The 18,847-nt window shown below is 44.9% G+C and overlaps 1 protein-coding gene across 6 annotated transcripts in view; it reads right to left on the bottom strand.

The window, feature by feature from the left end:
- CSMD2 (CUB and Sushi multiple domains 2) overlaps positions 1 to 18,847 on the bottom strand; it is a 671,005-nt gene that overhangs the window by 43,673 nt on the left and 608,485 nt on the right. For 5 of the 6 annotated variants that reach the window (XM_060308114.1, XM_030870139.2, XM_060308130.1 and 2 more), the window contains 5 exons: positions 17,969 to 18,163; positions 16,105 to 16,278; positions 14,310 to 14,483; positions 7,989 to 8,162; positions 4,764 to 4,952 (listed from right to left, as the gene is read on the bottom strand). In XM_060308114.1, the coding sequence (XP_060164097.1) occupies positions 4,764 to 4,952; positions 7,989 to 8,162; positions 14,310 to 14,483; positions 16,105 to 16,278; positions 17,969 to 18,163 (906 nt within the window). The remainder of the gene's footprint in view (positions 1 to 4,763; positions 4,953 to 7,988; positions 8,163 to 14,309; positions 14,484 to 16,104; positions 16,279 to 17,968; positions 18,164 to 18,847) is intronic. The other variant, XM_060308126.1, reaches the window with a different exon arrangement.

The raw sequence follows: 18,847 nt of genomic DNA, 5'->3' as shown, positions 1-18,847 counted from the left end.
GAGACTTACAGCCAGTGGAAGTTCCTCAGGGCTGGTGTTTTTGAAATAGTCTCACCAAATCTCAGGGAAAACGTCTATGTTTTCCCCCTTCAACAAGTGAATAGGCTAATTGGATTCTGATGCTAGTATATCCCTTTTATGGGAATCTTGCTGAAGTTCATATTTAGAGGAAGTAATAAACATTGCTGTCTTTGAATGGGGTCTGCTTTGGGAAAATCTACTCCAAAAAGAACTGGTCGGTCCTTTGGTTTCTGTGTCTCTAATAAAAACATAATGTGGTGGTGTCAGTGATTACTATAAGCAGAGTTTGGCACCATGTAAAACCCAAAGAGAAAAAGAAGTGACCGCTGGCTTTCTGTAGTAAAAAATACCAGCAATTGTTGAGCATTAGCCACTTTTTTTTTTTTTTGAGAGAGAGAGAGCATGCCTAGCCTGTTTTTAGGCATTGGCTTCTACCAGACTGAGAGCTTGGTTCCTGATTCCCACAGATTAAGATCAGTCAAACAAAAGATCATAATGTAAACATAATGAAACAATGAGAAACAAGTCACCAAGAGTGAGAAGCAGCAGAAATGACAGTAGCAGAACTAGACTTGAAAAGATGCTGATATTGGAAGTGTCAGATAAAGAATACACAGTAAGTATATTTAATATGTTAAATATAAAAAAGAACACATTTACATAGGAACAATACACTATGGAAATAATTAAGCAAATTTGAAAAACAAATATTGCCTTGATTTCTCAAATGCAAAATAAATAATTGGAAATAGGAACTCAATGAACAGTTAAACGTCAGCTTAACTAAAAAGATAATTATTGAATGGTAAAACATTCAATAATTATCTAGCTAAGAAAAATAAATCTCCATAAATTTTAAAAGACTGAAATCATACAAAGTATGTTCTCCAACCAAAATGCAATGAAACTAGAAACCAATAACAGAAGGAAATTTGGAAAATCCACAAATATATGGAAATTAAACAACACTCTCCTAAATAATCAGTAGGTCAAAGAAGAAATCAGGGGAGTGATTAGAAAATACATGAGGTGAACAAAAACGAAAACATAGCATACCAAAACTCATGAGATACAGTGAAAGCAGTGCTCAGAGGGAAATTTATAACTGTAATTGCCTACATTAAAAAGAGGAAAGGTCTCAAACCAACAACCTAACCTTCCCCTCTAATAAACTAGGAAAAAGAAGAGAAAAGCAAATGGAAGAAAAGAAATAAAAAAGGTTAGAGCAGAGATAAATGAAATAGAAAAACAATAGAGAAAATAAACAAAATCAAAAGTTGGTCCTTTGAAAAGGTCAGAAAATTGACAAATGTTCTAGTCTGATGAAAGAGAGAGAGCCAGAGAGAGAGGGAGGGAGAGAGAGATAGATACGGGGGGAGGGAGAGGATTCAAATTCTAAAATCAGGAATGAAAGTGGAGACATTACTACCAACTGAGTTTACAGAAGTAAAAACTTCTGTAAGTTTTTACTTACAGAACATGAACGTGAACAGTTGTATACCAATAAATTAGATAACCTAGATGAAATGGAAAAATTACTAGAAACACACAAACTACCAAAAGTGACTCAAGAAGAAATGAAATATCTGAAGAGAATTATAACAAATAAGTAGAAACAATCAATAATCAAAAAATTTTAACAAAGAAAAGCCCAGGACCAGATGAATTCCACCAAAATTTTAAAGAAGAAATAATACCAGTCTTTCTCAAACTATTCCTAAAAATAGAAGAAGAGGGACAATTGCCAACTCATTCTATGAGTCCAGCATTGTCCTGATACCAAAGCAAAAGATATCAAAAGGAAAGAAAACTACAGACCAATATTCCTTATGAATGCAGTTGCAAAAATCCTCAACAAAATACTAGCAAACCAAATCCAGTAGCATATTAAAATGAATTTTACCGTGACCAAGAGTGATTTGTTCCAAGAACACAAGAGTTGTTCAACATATGAAAATCAATCAATGTAATACACCATATTAATAGAATGAGGAAAAAAAAGCCCCACGTGATCATCTCAATAGACGCAGAAAAATCATTTGAAAAAATCCAATACCCTTTTGTGGTAAAAATGTTCAACAAACTAGGAGTAGAAGAGAACTTCCTCAATCTGATAAAGGGAATTTGCAAAAATCCCACAGCTAACATCATACTTAATGGTGAAAGACTGAAGACTTTACTCCAAAGACTAGAAACAAGACAAGAATGTCTGTTTCGCCACTTCTATTCAACATTGTACTGAAGGTTCTAGCTGGGCAATTATGTAAGAAAAAGAAATAAAAGGCATCAGCTTGGAAAGAAAGAAGTAAAATTATGTTTTTTCACAGATGACATGATATTGGATTATGATATGACATTGGATTAGGCAGTGGTTTCTTAAATATTCCTTCAAAAGCACAAGCAACAGAAGAGAAAATAGATAACTCAGACTTCATTAAAATTCAATACTTTCATGCATCAAAGGACATCATCCAGAATTATCTTTGGGAGAAAAGTTTGCAAATTATATGCCTGATAGAGGTGTAGTATTCAGAATATATCAAGAACAGTTAAATCAAAAGATATTAAGACAAACAACCCAATTAAAAAATGTGCAAAGAACTTGAATAGACATTTCTCTAAAGAAGAGAATGGCCATGCAAATGGCCAATAAGCACATAAAAAGATGTTCAACGTCATTAGTCATTAGGGACATGCAAATCAAAACCACAATGAGATACCACTTCACACCTGCTAGAATGGCTGTAATAAAAAAGATGGACAATAACAAGTGTACATGAGGCTATGGAGAAACTGGAACCTTCATACAGTGCCCATGGGAATGTAAAATGGTGCAGCCACTTTAGAAAAGAGTGAACCTTAAAAAATTAAACACAGAGTTACCATATGACCCAGTAATTCCATCCTAGGTATATATTCAAGAGAACTGACAACATATGGTCACACAAAAACTTGTACATAAGTGTTCACAGCAGCATTGCTCATAATATCCAAAAAGTGGAAACAACCCAGATGTCCATCAACTGATGAATGGATGAACAAAATGCAGTGTATCCATACAATGGAATAATATTTGGCCATAAAAAGGAATGAAGTAAACGATACATGCTACAACATGGATGAACTTTGAAAACCTTACGCTAAGTGGAAGAAGTCAGACACAAAAGGCCACACACATAATTTCACTTATATGAAATGTCCAGAATAGGCAAAGTCACAGATGGAAAGTATGGTTACCGGGGGATAGAGTGGTGGTGGGCAACGGGAAGTGACTGCTAAAGGGTGTCCTCCTGGGGTGACGAAAACGCTCTGGAATTAGATAGTGGTGATGGTTGTATAATTTTGTGAATATATTAAAATCACCGAATTATATACTCTAAAAGTGAATTTTCTGGTATGTGAATTATATTTCTCTACAAAAAAAAGGAAGAAAAATGGAAGTGGATTAAATCCTCCTAAGGAAATGATTATAGATAATATTGATGTAATGATATATTAATTATATCAATATTAACATCAGATAAAATAAGCTTTGGGGCAAAAAATGAACATAGATAGGGTCACTTGATTATGATAAAAGCCTCATTTTACCAGAAGATACAGCAATTTGAAACCACCATGCACTCTGAATCTCAGCTGTCACCACTGTACTCAGGTGACTGTCCATTTCCAACCCCAGATGACTTGTCAGTCATAAATGGGGCTGGATGGCCAGGTTGGGGTCCTCAAGCAAGCGAAATATGGGCAGATGAGTAGCTGTACCAGACTCCTATCATACCTAGAGGCACAAGGGCATAACGAGACGGAGTCATCCAGACTGGGGGGCCTACAAAATATGTATGACCCACCACAGATAAGAGGACTACTGAATGGTACCAGCTCAATGCCCATCAGTCCCTCGGGACTGCATCTTCACCTCTACTACTGGGAAGAGAGGGGAGAGAGTAACTCACAGGGTTCATCATTAGCGACAAGAGATCAGGAGCCCAGGGAACGGATTTTCTCTTCAGGATGTGTGAGGCTGGCCACCAGGTGTCAGGGTTCTGAGTGCCTCCCCCATCCTTTTTTTCCCCGCATGGTGTCCCCATATTTTTTCCTAATTACAGTTAAAGTAGTTATTGTTTATTGAGTAGCTACTATATACCAGACATATTGTACTAGGCACTTTTAATGGATGTTCTCACTTAATCCTCTAATAACCCTATGGAAGAGGCATTAGCATCATTGTTACAGATGAAGAAATGGAGGATCTGAGAGGTTAATGGACTTCTTTCAAACCACACAGCATGTTTAGTGGCAGAGCCAGAATTCAAATCCAGGTCGGTCTGCCTCCAGGGTCCGTGGCATTTCTGCTTCAGTCTTTCAAGAGAAAGAGGTTCATGTGTTGTCTTTCTGGAAAAGCAAGGAGGGTGTAACATGGGAGACAGTGTCCCGCTATGCAGCCGGGACCCCTGAAGGAAGGGAACCCTGGAGGCTGAAGAGGTTGGTGGCAGCACTAGAGAGGAAAGAGAATAAGCCTGTAGCCAGGAACAGAGAAAGCGTGAGAATTGGTGTGGCAACTAACCCAACCGGGCCCAAGATGCTCTGTGACATCCGTAGAGCAGACACAGTGACTGTCATCGTGAACACACACACACACACACACACACACACACACACACACAGAGGAGGGCTGTTCTTTGATATGGACCATCCTGTCAGAAGGCACGGGTGATCATTGTGAGTAGATAACATCAACTTACAGAGACATTGGGGGCGGGGACGGTCCCATGTGCCATCTCCCTGGCAGCTGAGCACCGGGGTGCCCAGGAGGTAGAAGCCGTGGTTGCACTGGTAAGACACAGTGGTGCCGTAGCTGAACGTGTGCGGGCCGCTGGCGTGGATTTGACGAACGCTGTTTTCTTGGTGCCCAGGATCTGTACAGTTGATGACTGCAATGGAACGGGATGATTAGATGTAGAGACCTGGACGTGAGGATTTTCCTACGCTTTTAAATGAGAATTCCAAAGTCCAAACAGGCACGTATTTCCAGTACAGCAAAATTTCCAGACCAAGACAGGCTACACAAAGGAGATCCTGCCTGGGAAGGTGAGCTGGTCCTGAGGCTGCTGTACTTCTCCCCTCACCTTGATCACCTGGTTAAGGGATTCGTTCTTCCATGTCCAGCTAGACATCACCTCCCTGCAGAAGCCCTCCCACCTCCTCCCAGAATGGTTAACCTCTCCCTCCTCAGTGCTCCCGGTACAAACCTGGATCGCTCCATTGTGATTTGTTTGAATACAAGAATCCCTTGAGTGCAGGGATGCCTCCTCTCTGTGAGCAGATCCCTGACACAATGTCTCCCTCAGCAAAGCTGTGGAAGCGGGGTGGGCTCTTCTGGAAACTGTTTTAACCACGTTTATGAGTATTTCAGGGGGAGATTAATCCTGGGGGATAAATTTGACTTTTAAATCCTGAAGTGTTTCCAAAGCAGCTTAACTCAAAATCGAGTGAGATTTGAGAATAATGACCATATTATTCATAACCCATGATGTGTACTTTAAAAAAAAAGTAAATAATTTATTTATTTTTGGCTGCATTGGGTCTTTGTTGCTGCGCGCGGGCTTTCTCTAGTTGCGGTGAGCGGGGGCTTCTCTTGCTGCGGAGCACAGGCTCCAGGCGCGTGGGCTTCAGTAGTTGTGGCTCACGGGCTCTAGAGTGCAGGCTCAGTAGTTGTGGCTCACGGGTCCTGCTGCTCTGCGGCATGTGGGATCCTCCCGGATCAGGGCTCAAACCCGTGTTTCCTGCATTGGCAGGCAGACTTCTAACCGCTGTGCCACCAGGGAAACCCGATGATCTGTACTTTTGCTTTCAAAACACTTTCACATCCATCATTTTACCTGAATCTCATATGCATCATAAGGGGGGCAGGGCCAGTACTTAAAATCTTTGATAAGCTTTTCAGGTGTGAGCTGTTTTAACTTCTGATGAACCTCTCTGAGGCTCAGAGCGGTTGGAGTCACAAAACAGGTAAGTAGCCTTTATTCATTCATGTTGTTTATCGTGATATACTGAGTGCCAAGCATTGTGCTGGGCAGTGAGGATATGACAGAACTTACAATCTGGAGTAGGGTTTCTCTACCTTGGTACGAAGGATATCTTGGGTTGATAATTATTTATTGAGGGGGCAGCCCTGTGCATTGTAGGATGTTTAACAGCATCCCTGGCCTCTGTCCACTAGATGCCGATAGAAACCCTCCAGTTGTGACAACCAAAAATGTCTTCCGACATCTGTCCCCTGTGGGGACAGGGGAGCAGATAAAATCATCCCCAATTGAGAACTACTGGTCTAGAGAGAAAGGGACAAATGAACAATCATCCTGTTTGATAAGTGCTCTGATAGGGACAGCAGAGAATGTTCCGCAAGCACAAAGCAGAGCATCTAGCCCCGTGCAGGGGGTAGAGCAGGAAAGGCTTCCCAGAAGGAGGCTCTTGATGACTGGGTAGAAATCACCCAGACAAAGAGAGGGTGGGAGGGGACAGAGAAGAATGCATTGGAGGAAACTGTGTCTGGTGCCCCGGGGGGTTTATGGGCACAGGGCACTGTGTGAGGACTCCGGAAGAGGTTCAGTGTGGCTGGGACCCGATGCAGAGCTGAGGCTGGGGGTGGACGAAGTGGAGAAGAGTGGGCTGGACAGGAGGCTGGGCCAGGTCTGTGGGCCCCGTTAAACCAGCAGAGGAGACTTTTATTATCTTAAGGGCAGTGGGAAGTCTCTGAAGGTGTTTTAAACATGGAGTGACTTGATCAGATTTGCATTTTAGGCAGGTCACTCTGTCAGAGTAGAGAATAGGCCGGTGGGGAGAAGGAGCAGAGGCCATCATTTCTAAGGATTTTACCCCAGCCGTCTGTTTCCAAGATCGGCCCTTGAGTACAGCACCCTGGGAAGGGGCTGGGACCGGGGGAGCTGAAGTTACAGGACAGGACCTTGTGTTGCGGAGACAGAGCACAGTTCTTGAGGAGAAGGGGGCATGGGATAACAACACCCCAAAGCATCAGTTCTCAGCTCCTTCCTGCCTGGATAGGTGATGGAAGGAAGGTCAACTCAAGGTCATGACAATTTCCCCTGTGTTCCCTAGAACCTTGTCTCACTCAAAATGGCACCTTGAAATGTTGAGAGGAATGTTATTTTAAGGTTAGCTGTGAATGTATCTTTAATGATTTTAAAACATCATTTGAAAAATTTGGTTCTTTAATATCAGTTACAAATGACTTGTGACACGCTGCACAGCCAATCGCCGTGCACCCCCAAACACCGCGAGGAGGAGCTGTCATCTGAGGGAGTCTCAGTCCTCACACCTTACAGCTGTGCAGACTTGATCAACCTCCAGACCAGGGCTGGCCTCGCTCACAGTTCACTCTGTCTGACTCTCCTGAACCTCGGCTAGCCTGCCAGGCCACTCTTGGGTGGAGGCAGACAGCTCCACTGCCCTTCATTGCTGTGAGCAGCCTTTAAGTTTTAGAAGCTATTTCCTAAAAAGACCGAATGGGGCTGGAATATCCTCTACGCAGAGTCTGCCTCCTGAGTCCGTGGTTTCATTTCTTCCCTCCTCCTTCATCCCAACCCCTAGACTGCTGGCTTTTTAGTTTTCATTTGAACCCTTGTGGTTGTTTTTCTTTCATCAAGAATGGGGCTCGATATGATAATGGTGAATTATTGGGTCTACGAAATGTAAACAGAAGATGGTTTTCCATTTCTAGTTTGAAAGATGAACGTCCTTTGCTTTCTTTTCATAACCAGTGAAGAAATTTGACGTGGCTGTATCTAGGGGTTGAGAAAGCCCCCATTTATGGTTCTTTTCTGTCCCAAGTCTTCCCCATTTGGTCAAAGTAGCACCACAATGGAATCCACTGGCTTCCGCTTGTGGGTCACAGACCAGAGATGGCAGAGGTACTGGGGGTGGGGGAGGGGAGAAGAAGGGTGACTCACTTCGGCAGGTGGGCAGCACGTCGCTCCACTGCCCACTGGCCAGGCACTGGGACCGAGCAGCCCCCTCAGCCACATACCCAGGGTTGCAAACAAACTTGACCACATCGTTGAGGTTGAACTGGTTGCCCTGGGTGAGGCCGTTCATTGGGTTGCCTGGGTGTCCACAGGTAATCGCTGTAATCAGAACAGAAGAGAGGTAAGCCCTCCTGTTATTCCATATCCCCCAAAGTCCATCCTCTCCTCACCTGGCGTTTCTCATACCCATCAGTGAAGTTCAGCGTTAGGTCTAACTTTAGTCTCTTTTGCTGCAAAATTCTGCTTCCCTGAAATCAGCATGTGGACATTCCCTTTTCTTTGAAGGCATGTCCACCGCTTGGACAACACGAGAGAAGTCATTCTTGGACTTCCACAGGGTGTTAGGTTCACAGCGTCGTTCTCTGTCCCTCCCGCCTCGTTTCCTCTCCCTTATCCCCTGGCTCCCCAACTCCACTCTTCTTCGCCAGATACACTGGTGACTACCCCTCATGTCATGCAGACCCAGCCTAGTTCCTGGGCCAATCTGGATGGAGCCAGAGTCAATACTAACCATGCCTGCGTGGAGGGACTGGTCACTCTGACACACCAGTGGGAACCAGAGCTCTTAGTGGGGGCACAACCCTTCCCCCACTCCTTCCACGTGAAGGGAGTTCAATTCATGTAATTCCTGGCCTTTTTCTCTGCTCTCTTCCTTACTCTGCCCCGGGTAACGTGGAGCGGCCCATCGTGCAATTTGGGAAGAATAAAGGCTCAGCCCTGCCTTTCTCCTCTTGGGACCCGGCGGCCCGTGGGCAGCGCTGCTCTGCCCCACTCCTCCAGAGACAGGCTCTCCCCAGCAATGGAGCGATGCCCGCCCCAGTGCAGTGCTGCCTCTGACTGTGTGTGAACCCACCCCGTTCTGGGGTTTATTGAGCAGATTCCACTCGGCTCTCCCATTAAGCTATGGGTTCCAACTTAGTCTTTATCAGGAATAAAAGTGATATTTTGTCTTCCACCTATGACTCTGTTTCCTTCTGTAATTTGTTCAACCCTGGGCAGGGAAGGAAGAGTGTTCTGGTGCTTGTAGGGTTCAGGCTTTCCCCGCTTCCTCCCAGCAGCGGAGTTCACTCCACCCAGTGGCGCTGGTCTCTTCGAGTTTTCTTGAACCAGCAAGTTCCTGCCCCAGAGCCTATGTACCTGCTTCCCTCTTGGCTGGAACATCCCTTGGCTTCTGCACTCATATCCTCCGGTGCCCCCTCAGATGTCACTAGCAGAGAGGCCTTCCCTTACGACCAGATAAACAACCTCCCCAGTACTGCCCAGCCCCCTAGCCCAGCTCTGCTTTTCTCCATAGCAGTTGGCACACTCTGCATGTACTTCTTCATGTGTTCATTGCCTGTCTCCCGCTACCTGAATGGAAGCTCCTTGGGACAGGGACTCTGTTTCGCTCCCTGCTGTATCTTTCGGGTATGTATCAGTGCCTGACACACAGGAAGAGCTTGATAAATATTTGCTGAGTGAATGAACAAATGAGTGAGCCATGAATGGATGGATGTCTGACTTCTGCTCTGCTCCCTCATCCCTAGTTCTGTTGAGTGCCTGCCTGGTACCTAGTCTCTTTGGGTTGAACTCCCACTTGATGGCTTTGAGGCCTCTCCCTTGGTTCTGGATTTTTAGCTGTGAGCGGTTGAGGAGCCATGAGGAATGCTTTCTTATCCCAACACTTGGATTTATGAGGACCCCACCCCAGACCCAAATGGTATGGACGGAAGTCGGGGAACAAGGCCAAGTAGGACCCGCTTTTGGCTGTGGCCACGTCTGCTGTCTTTCTGGGCCCGTTCTCTTATGGAAATCCCAACAGTAGCCTCCCTGACTCTAGCAGAGAGCTGGGCAGAGGCATGCTGTTACAACGGACTACAGGTGTTCAAGACTGCCCGGTGTGGCGGGACGAGAATGCACTAGGAGGCCAGCAGCCCAGGGTTTATAGTTCAGCTCTGTCTTTTCCTTCCTTTGGACAACTCACTCTATACCTCAGCTCCTATATCTGTAAAGTAAGCATTTCAATATGCATTAACAGGGTTGCTTTAAAAACAGATGCATGCATTTGCTCTTCATTAAATGTTTACCGCGCACTAAGTGCGAGACACTCTGCTACATACTGATGACATGCAAGGAGCTCAGGGGGCTCACTTCTCAGCCTAGTAGGAGAGCAGGCAGGGATGCAGGCCGTCACAACACCACGGCTGGTGCCGAGACAGGCCGGTGCCCAGGAGGGGCACCTATCCTCTGCTAGGGAGGGAGTGGTTAAGGAGGGTCCACAGAGGGCATGGCGTACCCTATGAGCTGGGTCTCAAGGCTGAGCAGGACTTTGCCAGGTTAGTGAAGTGGTGGGGGAATGGAGGTAAGCTTCGTAGGGTCTGTGAATCCCCTGAAATTATTTGCAAAATATTGGGTGTTTGCGATCAGCTTGGGAGAGGATCCATTTTCTCACCAGACTCACAAAGGGTCATGACCCCAAAGGCTAAAATAAGCACTTGTATAGAGTGAGAGAAGAGGGCTGAGGAGTAAAACCTTTGGGAGGAGTACCAGCTTCTGGGCTGCAGATTGACCGAAATGCCCGCAAAGGACACGGAGGTGGTCAGCAAAGCAGTAAGTCAAGCTCACAGGAGGTGGGAGTGTCACAGACCCACGGGGAGAGTTCAAGACTCGTCAGATGGCCCAGAGGGCTCTGTTTCTCTGGAGAGCCCTGACGAATACAGGCGCAAAGGGAGAAGGAGAACACACCACTGGGAAGGAAAAGAGGAGTTCTGCTGGACTGGAGCTTAACTGGACGTCAACCACATGCACCACTGGACCCAGATTTCCTGAGGGCCGAGACTACAGCACATTCAATTCATCTTTACCCACAACACCTAACACAGCACCTGGCACAAAGTAGGTACTAAGGAAAGGTTTCTTGAATTCGGTCTTACAGGCTGAGGGAAATTAATAGAAATGGAAGGTCCACGGTTCAGAGGAGAGAATAAAAACAGACTAAGCTTACTAGGAAGGCAGAAGGGAAGGAGGTCCAGAGACCCATGGAGGGATTAGCCTTGGGCCTCTTTCTAGATGGGAGGGAAGTGACAAGGACAGACGTGCGAGCCAGGGAAGCAGGAATTGGATATTACCTGATGGCTTCTATTTTCTCTGCACAGTAGAAAGTGAGATTACATGATTAGCTAATAATTATTGGGGTCTATATGCATTATTTCATTTAATCCTGACAACCCCCTGAGGTAGGCACCATCGTTATCCTCATAGGAAAAGAGAGTTTCAGAGGAGTCTGGGGACTTGTTCAAGAGGCACAGTTTCTAAGTGGCTTGTCTGAGTTCTAAACCTAGCTTCTCTGCTTTCAGGACATCTTCACTATTTGCTATTTGCTGACAAACAGAACACGGGTGTTCAGAAAGGAGGTGAAATTGTGAATCAGCTGTGAAATTGTGCAGAATGGACAAGGGAGCTGACTGAGGAAATGTAGATGGGCGGCTGGAAAGTTCTGAGAGTCTGGTAGATATCATAAACCTTGAGTCCATAGGTGATGGCAGCTAACACAGTACCTGCCACAGAGCAATCACTTGTTCTATTCCTCTTGCCGTCCTACTCCAGATACTTCCTAAAACTCTGTGCTCCGGGAGAGAATGGAGCTTGGTACAAGAGATCCTGGATTCTGTGATGTGACAGGGCGGTGGCATCACCGCCACCACCACACTATCATCACAACAGCAACAGCAGCTTCTGACCGTTTCACATTATTGATTAATCCTCGCAATAGTCTCTGGGGTACCTGCTTTTCATAGATGAGGAAAGAGACCTAGTGAGATAAGCTAACTTGCCTAAAGCCACATGCTACGTAGTGGTAGGTCTGGAACTTGAACCCAGGCAATCTAGGTCCAGGGTCCAAGTGTCCAAATGCTTTATTATACTGCCTTTCAGTAAGGACCAGGTGCAAAATTAAGTATCTTGGGTTCGGCAGACATCCTCCATTTTTTCAGACTCCAACATTCCCTATTATTGGTAACCCAAATCTTTTCACACATATTCTGTGTCAATTTCTTAAAGGCATTTGAATTTGCATTTCCTGGATTAAACCAGGAAACATGTTTTGTTTAGACACATCTAGAAGGCTGACTGAATATAGATAGGTCTTCCTTTCTGTAAACCTTCCTTTCTGTAAAGCATTTCTTAATACTTAAGAAACTATCAAGACTAGTTTTCATGCATTGCTTGTTAAGGCTCATTATTTCATTGTTCCATCTCATATATGAAAAACCAAATGAAAGAGAATTAAAAACAAAAACCTGCCTTACAAAAATTAAGAACAAAACCTGCACTCTATATAAAGGCTCACTTTATGGAACTTTAGAAAGTGAAAATTTTTCCAAATTACTTCCAGGCAACTGAGAATAAACAGTGGCCATCTAAATTCCCAAAATGCAGACTAACAAGAAGAAGAAATAAAACTGTAGAAAGTGCAGGCCTGCAGCATAACTAGAAGACAGACAATGCTGTAAACTTTTAAGTTACGTGTAAGTAGAAAAATAAACACTAAACCCAGGGAGAACTATTTCTCATGCTTCTGTCGCAAGCCTTTGTAGAGAGCAAGGCTGTATGGAGAGGAGAGGAGAGGAGGGGAGCAGGGGAATATTGATCTAAAGTCACTGCTAGAAAGAGAAAGTCTATCTTAAATGTGAACATATTGAAAAAGGATCCTGGTATGTCAATGCACTGATTACAGGAAAGGGACATACAAGTTAACAACCTTTCCTAAATTTCAAATGAAAAAAGAAAAAAAGCAAAGCAAAAAAAGCAAAGAGAACACATCATACAGAGAAAGAAAGAAATATGTGTATTATATTTTACACATAATTAAACATGACAGAATTAAAACCAAACATATAAGTTATAACAATATATGTGAATGAATTTGACTAACCTATTAAAAGAAAAAGATCTTCAAATTGGCTCAGAAGGCAAGGCCCAACTCTATGATGTATATAACAGACACATCTAATTTAAGTGATTCAGAAAGTCTAAAATAAAGGGTGGTTAAAGGTATACCAGGCAAATGGGCAAAGGATGAGAGCAGCGGGCATAAGCCTAATAGTATTAGACACAGTACAATTCAAACTAGAAAATACTAAAAGTGATAATGAAGATATTTTTAAAGGCTAAAACCATAATTTGCAATGTAGATATAATAGTTATGAATATCTATGTACCAAATAAAGCAATTACTGTTACATAACAGAAACTACGGGAAATGTAAGAAAAAATAGAAGAATACTAATAAAAGAAAACTTTGAAACACAAATTTCAGAACAAAACAGGTCAGGTGGACAAAAATAGAAGTGAGCATACAGAAGACATAAACAACAAAATCAATAAGGCACGTCTTACGATTATACATAGAACTTAACACACTAATACATTTTCTTCTCAAATGCACATGGAACATTCATAACAACTGATCAAATATTAGGCCACAAAGGAAGCTTCAGTAAATTCCATGAAGTAGAAATATTATGTACAGTGCAATCAATTAGAAATGAATATCAATGTAAAAATCCAAAAGGTCGGGGCTTCCCCGGCGGCGCAGTGGTTGAGAGTCCGCCTGCCGATGCAGGGGACACGGGTTCGTACCCCGGTCCGGGAAGATCCCACATGCCGTGGAGCGGCTGGGCCTGTGAGCCATGGCCGCTGAGCCTGCGCATCCGGAGCCTGTGCTCCGCAACGGGAGAGGCCACAGCAGTGAGAGGCCCGCGTACCGCAAAAAAAAAAAATAAAATAAATAAAAAATCCAAAAGGTCCTTCCATCTGGAAATAAAAACCACACACTCTTTTATTAAAAAAAACTTCTAGGCAAAAGGGGGAATTAATATCAAAATTACAGAATTTCTGAGAAATAATAAAACCCTAATTTTTATAATCTGTGGGGTATGATTAGAGCAGTGATCAGAAGAAATTTTATAGCTTTAAACACTTACATCCATAATAATCAATAAACACGAAAGACTGAAAATAAATGAACTGAATTCCTAATTCAAAAGCAAGAAAATGAACAAAGAAGTTAATCACAAGAAAGAAAATAATAAAGGTGAAAGCAATAGTTAATGATGCAGAAAACTGAAAACAACAGATGTAATTATTGTCTTTGAAAAACATTAACAAAACATACAAAAACCTCTAGCTAACCTAATCAAGACAACACAAGAGAAAGTCCACGTTGCACCTGAGCCCGTGACTAGGGAGAGTGGGTACCATACTTACGCACACAGAAAGGGGTCTTGCCTGACCAGTGATGATCCTGCTGGCAGATGCGCACAGACATGCCGATCAGGCGGAAGCCGGCGTTGCACTGGTACACCACGCTGCCCCGGTAGTTGTAGTTCTCCCCATTGATTTGCCCGTTGACGATGGGCTCAGGGGTCCCGCAGTGTCCAGCTTTGGTGGGATGTGGGAAAAGAGAGTAAATTGAAGAGGAGCTTATAGAAAATAAGGTGGGACTTGGTCAAATGAGGGGAGGGGGAGACATGGACGGTGGGGAAAAGGACCACCCATCGTTTTTCCCACCTCCCCCTGACTGCAGCATCCAGGACTGACTTCAGGAATCCTAGACGTGATAGAAGTGGTGTTGAAGACTTGGCAATCCCAAATCCCAAGGTTGCATTCCAAATGGCTACCCATCTCTGAGCTTTAGTTTCTGTGTCTGTACATGGGTAAGAAACGATCACTGTTACTGCCCTGCCTCTGGGAACGCCCCCCTCTTTTTCTCATCAGCCAGCATTTCCAGAGCATCGACTGCATGGAGGGCACCGTGGTCTCATTAAGGCAGTCAAAGCCTAGCTGTGAATGAGCTTATTTACAAAACAGAAACAGACTTACAGACTGACAGAATGGACTTATGGCTACCAGCGGGGACCGGGGAATGGGGTGGGGGTGGGGGGATAGTTAGGGAGTTTGGGATTGATGTGTACACACTGCTATATTCTAAATGGATAACCAACAAGGACCTACTGTATAGCACAGGGACCTCTGCTCAATATTACGTAACAACCTAAATGGGAAAAGAATTTGAAAAGGAATAAAAAAAATCTGGTCGTGTTGAAAATAACCATGTAAGACCAGGTGGCTCAGCTAAATTCGTCCTTCTTTCTTGAGCGGCAAGGAACACAGATAATATAAACCTAGGTGAGTTATTTTTTTTAAATAGGGTTTAGGTAGAGTGAATTTCTCGTGTTTCCACTAGCATTTTTGGGCTCTGTTTGGAAATAACTCATGACTGTGTCTCTAACAGAGGCCTGAGACAGGGGGAGGGCAGTACTGTACACTCTGGAACAGACCGTCCAGTCTATGCTGTTGGGTCTGTGTAGCTGGGACCCTCCTTTGGAGTTGAGGGGTCCAAGAAAGGTGTGAGAGAAGAGAGAACTTTAGTATCTAATGTTTAGGCAGGGACTGGATTAACCATGGGGGAAATGATAACTCTGTCCTCTGTAAGCCAGGTTGCTTTTTATGCTTTTGTCATACACTGACATATTTTTGTCATAAAACAAGCTAATGACAAAAATATTTATTTATTATATAATATAGTACATATAATATTGTATTTTTGTATACATATGTGTGTAAAATTTGCTGATACATATTGGGTTTGTCAAAAAGTTCCTCTGGGTTTTCCCCTAAGATCTTATGGAAAAACCAATAATATAAATGGTATTTAAGGTGTGCTGCAGGAATGTGTCTCTGTAAAGTGTCCCTGGAGGCAGAGACTGGGGCTTCACCCATCATACAAGGGCCAATAAGAAGGGGGTGTCTTTTTGATCAGAATGAGAGCCCCTCAAAGGTTTGTCTCCTCAGACTTGAAGTTCCTCTCATTCGTTTGGGCGCTCCAAGGGAAGCTTGTTCAGGGTTTTGCTTATGGTAGATGCCAATAGCTGTTTGGATTAAGCATTTTATGACAGTAGGTAAAACAGTTCAGTTCAAAGATTGGAATGCAGCTTTGGAAAGATCTAACCTGTCCTGAGGAGGGGAAAAGGGACAGGAGAGGTCCAGGGAGGTCACTTACCGAGGCAGCGGACTTCGGAGCCACTCCAGAGCCCGTTGGCCATGCACTCTCGCACCCTGGAGCCCACCAGCGTGTACCCGGAGTTGCAGGAGAAGATGGCCGTCGCTCCGTAGACGGACAGGGTTCCGATGCGGTGCCCATTGGGCGGGATGGGGAGCTCTCCACAGGAGATGACTATAAAGACCACAAAATGCTCAGGAAGCCAGCCCTGAGAGACGGGCACAGAAGCCCTGCTGCTTCTGATTAGCAAGAATAATGACAAAAATAAGATCCGTTTAACCTACTCTAATGGGACTCTTGACCAGAATACGGGTCGCCACCTTGACTGCTGTGCTGTTACGCTGGGCCCGTGATTCTTAACTGGAGGTGTCGCCAGAAGCACCCGAGGAGCTTTAAAAATGTCCAGGCTGCACTCTGGACCCACGATTCACAATCTCTGGAGATATGGCCCAAGCGTGTGTATCAAAGAAAACCAAAACTCCTCAGGGGTTTTGGATGTGCACCCTTGTTAGGAACCACGGCGCCAGAGAGATGGCGACTCTGTGGTGTGCCCCTCGGCGTCCAGGGCAGACACTGCCAGGCACTGCCCTTGTGCTCTCTGCCGAGCCCAGCAGCAGCCCTACACTCGTTCTCCACACAGCACTGCGGACGGCCCCTGGCTGCACTGAGACGTGAGCGCCTTCATTGTAAGGAAGCTATGCCACGCTCGTGACTCCTACTCTGTCACATACATGGTCCCACTTCGGAGTCTGGACTTGGATGAACAAAGGTAACAGTGTCTTGGGTCATAGGTGTTGGGAAGATACCACTCCTCCTACCCAGTCTCAAATGTCCCCCTGTGCCCTAAGTGATCTCCTTCTGTCCCTTTACAAACACTTACTTCCTCTATCACATCTTTACTGATTCAGTAAATAGCATCAGAATATCCCTACTGGTGGATGCTGTGCTGACCCACTCAGACCCCCTTTTAGGACTGAAGGACTTCTTCCGCCAGCTGCTGGCAAACACCCCTTGCTGTGAGCCCTCTTCAGACCGCCTTGGTTAAAGAGTCCTCCCACCTAAGGTCATGCTCTCTTCCCGGGGCAGCCTGCACCCAGTGTTTGGTCAGTGTGGAAGTATAAAGGCCTCCTGCCCTAACTTGTGACAATTCTGAAGGGCCACCAAGATTCAGAGCTCTTTGCAGGGTCAGCTGAGGCCTTCTCTGATACTGCATCAGAGATCACCTTCTCCATCTTCCCAGCCCCACCTCTTCTCCTCCTCTTGCCTCCCCTCACTCTCCCCTCCCCTTCCCTTCCCCAGGTGGTGATCCCAAGGGCATTCCCGAACAAACCTCCATCTCAGAGGTGCTTCCCAGGGACCCTGACCTTTGAAACTATCTTAAAGAACCAAAGAAAAACAACTTACAGTGGAGAAGAGGCAGGCACACATAGGTGGCCTGGTCCCTTGCGCTATATTCATTCCCCCTATACACACTCCCATTATAGGTCTTATCACACTTTGTTATCCTTGCTTCTTTATTTGTCTGCCCCTCCAGTAGACTCTCAGCTCCTTGTAGGCAGGAACCACAACCTTTTCTCCTCATACCTCTACAATACCTGGTATGAATGTGCAGTAAATGAATTAGTGGATGCTCACCTGGACAGAGGCAGCTTTTTAATAAGATGACAAGATGCTGAGAAGTGCTTCCTTAAAGGAATAGGCCTCCCCCCAGCTCCTGGTTCTAGGCGAGTGATCAGAAGGGGGTTCACTGCAGTCCTTGGCTATACTCCTCTTCTCCCCCCCACCCCCAATTCAGCCCAGGTATGAGACGGCTCAGGGTGTAGGCACTGTGCCAAACTGGCCCACCCTGCCCTCCTGGGCTTACTTTGGCAGGTGGGCATAGAGTTGCCGAGGCTCCACTTGCCATTGGCCTGACAGCGGATGACCCTCTGGCCAGTGTAGTAGTAGCCAGGGTCACAGATGAGCATCAGCTGCGCCTGGAACTGGTACTGTGTCTCAAAGATGAGCCTCCATCGGCCGTGTTCCACACTGATGCTGCTGACGTCGGGACAGGTCACAGCTGGGGAGGTAAAAAGCAGAGAGGATTAATAAATTAATTATGGAAGACGCTGACAACCCAGAGCTGGGAACTGGGAGACCGTAACGCAGTAATGATGAATCCAAGAGCCGTTCGTCCCCAGGCAGGTGTGGTCAATGAGTGAAGTGAGCCGGGGGGGGAATCAGCAAGCTGGGGTGGGCAGATCTGCCAAATTAAAAAAGAAAGGGAGGGCTTCCCTGGTGGCGCAGTGGTTGAGAGTCCGCCTGCCAATGCAGGGGACATGGGTTCGTGCCCCAGTCCGCAAAGATCCCACATGCCGCGGAGCGGCTGAGCCCGTGAGCCATAGCCGCCAAAAATAAAAAAAAAAAAGAAAGGGAGGTGGCACTCAGTCAGTGTTGACTGTGGATGTGAGACTGCAAATTCCAATTGGTCAGATCTGCCTTTTTCAAGAGAAGCTAGAAATATGAATTTTTATGTAAAATTTTCTGATTTTAAAACGTTGGGAAGAAATTCAAAAATTTTTAATAAAGCACTGCATAGGCCAAAGAACCAAAGCAAAACAAAAACAAAAACACAAAACCTTGTATCTTCAGACTAGATATAGCCCATTAGGCTGCCAGTGTGTGACTTTGGCCTTAAAACCGAAGTATATCTCTGTTATTTTGGAGTTCCGTGATCAAAGGACATTCATGCCAACTTTCTGAC

Source organism: Globicephala melas, chromosome 1, assembly GCF_963455315.2.
Source record: "Globicephala melas chromosome 1, mGloMel1.2, whole genome shotgun sequence".
Classification (NCBI taxonomy): domain Eukaryota; kingdom Metazoa; phylum Chordata; class Mammalia; order Artiodactyla; family Delphinidae; genus Globicephala; species Globicephala melas.
The sequence above is the reverse complement of the archived record's forward strand: the minus strand, read 5'-3'. Positions and strand labels throughout refer to the sequence as shown.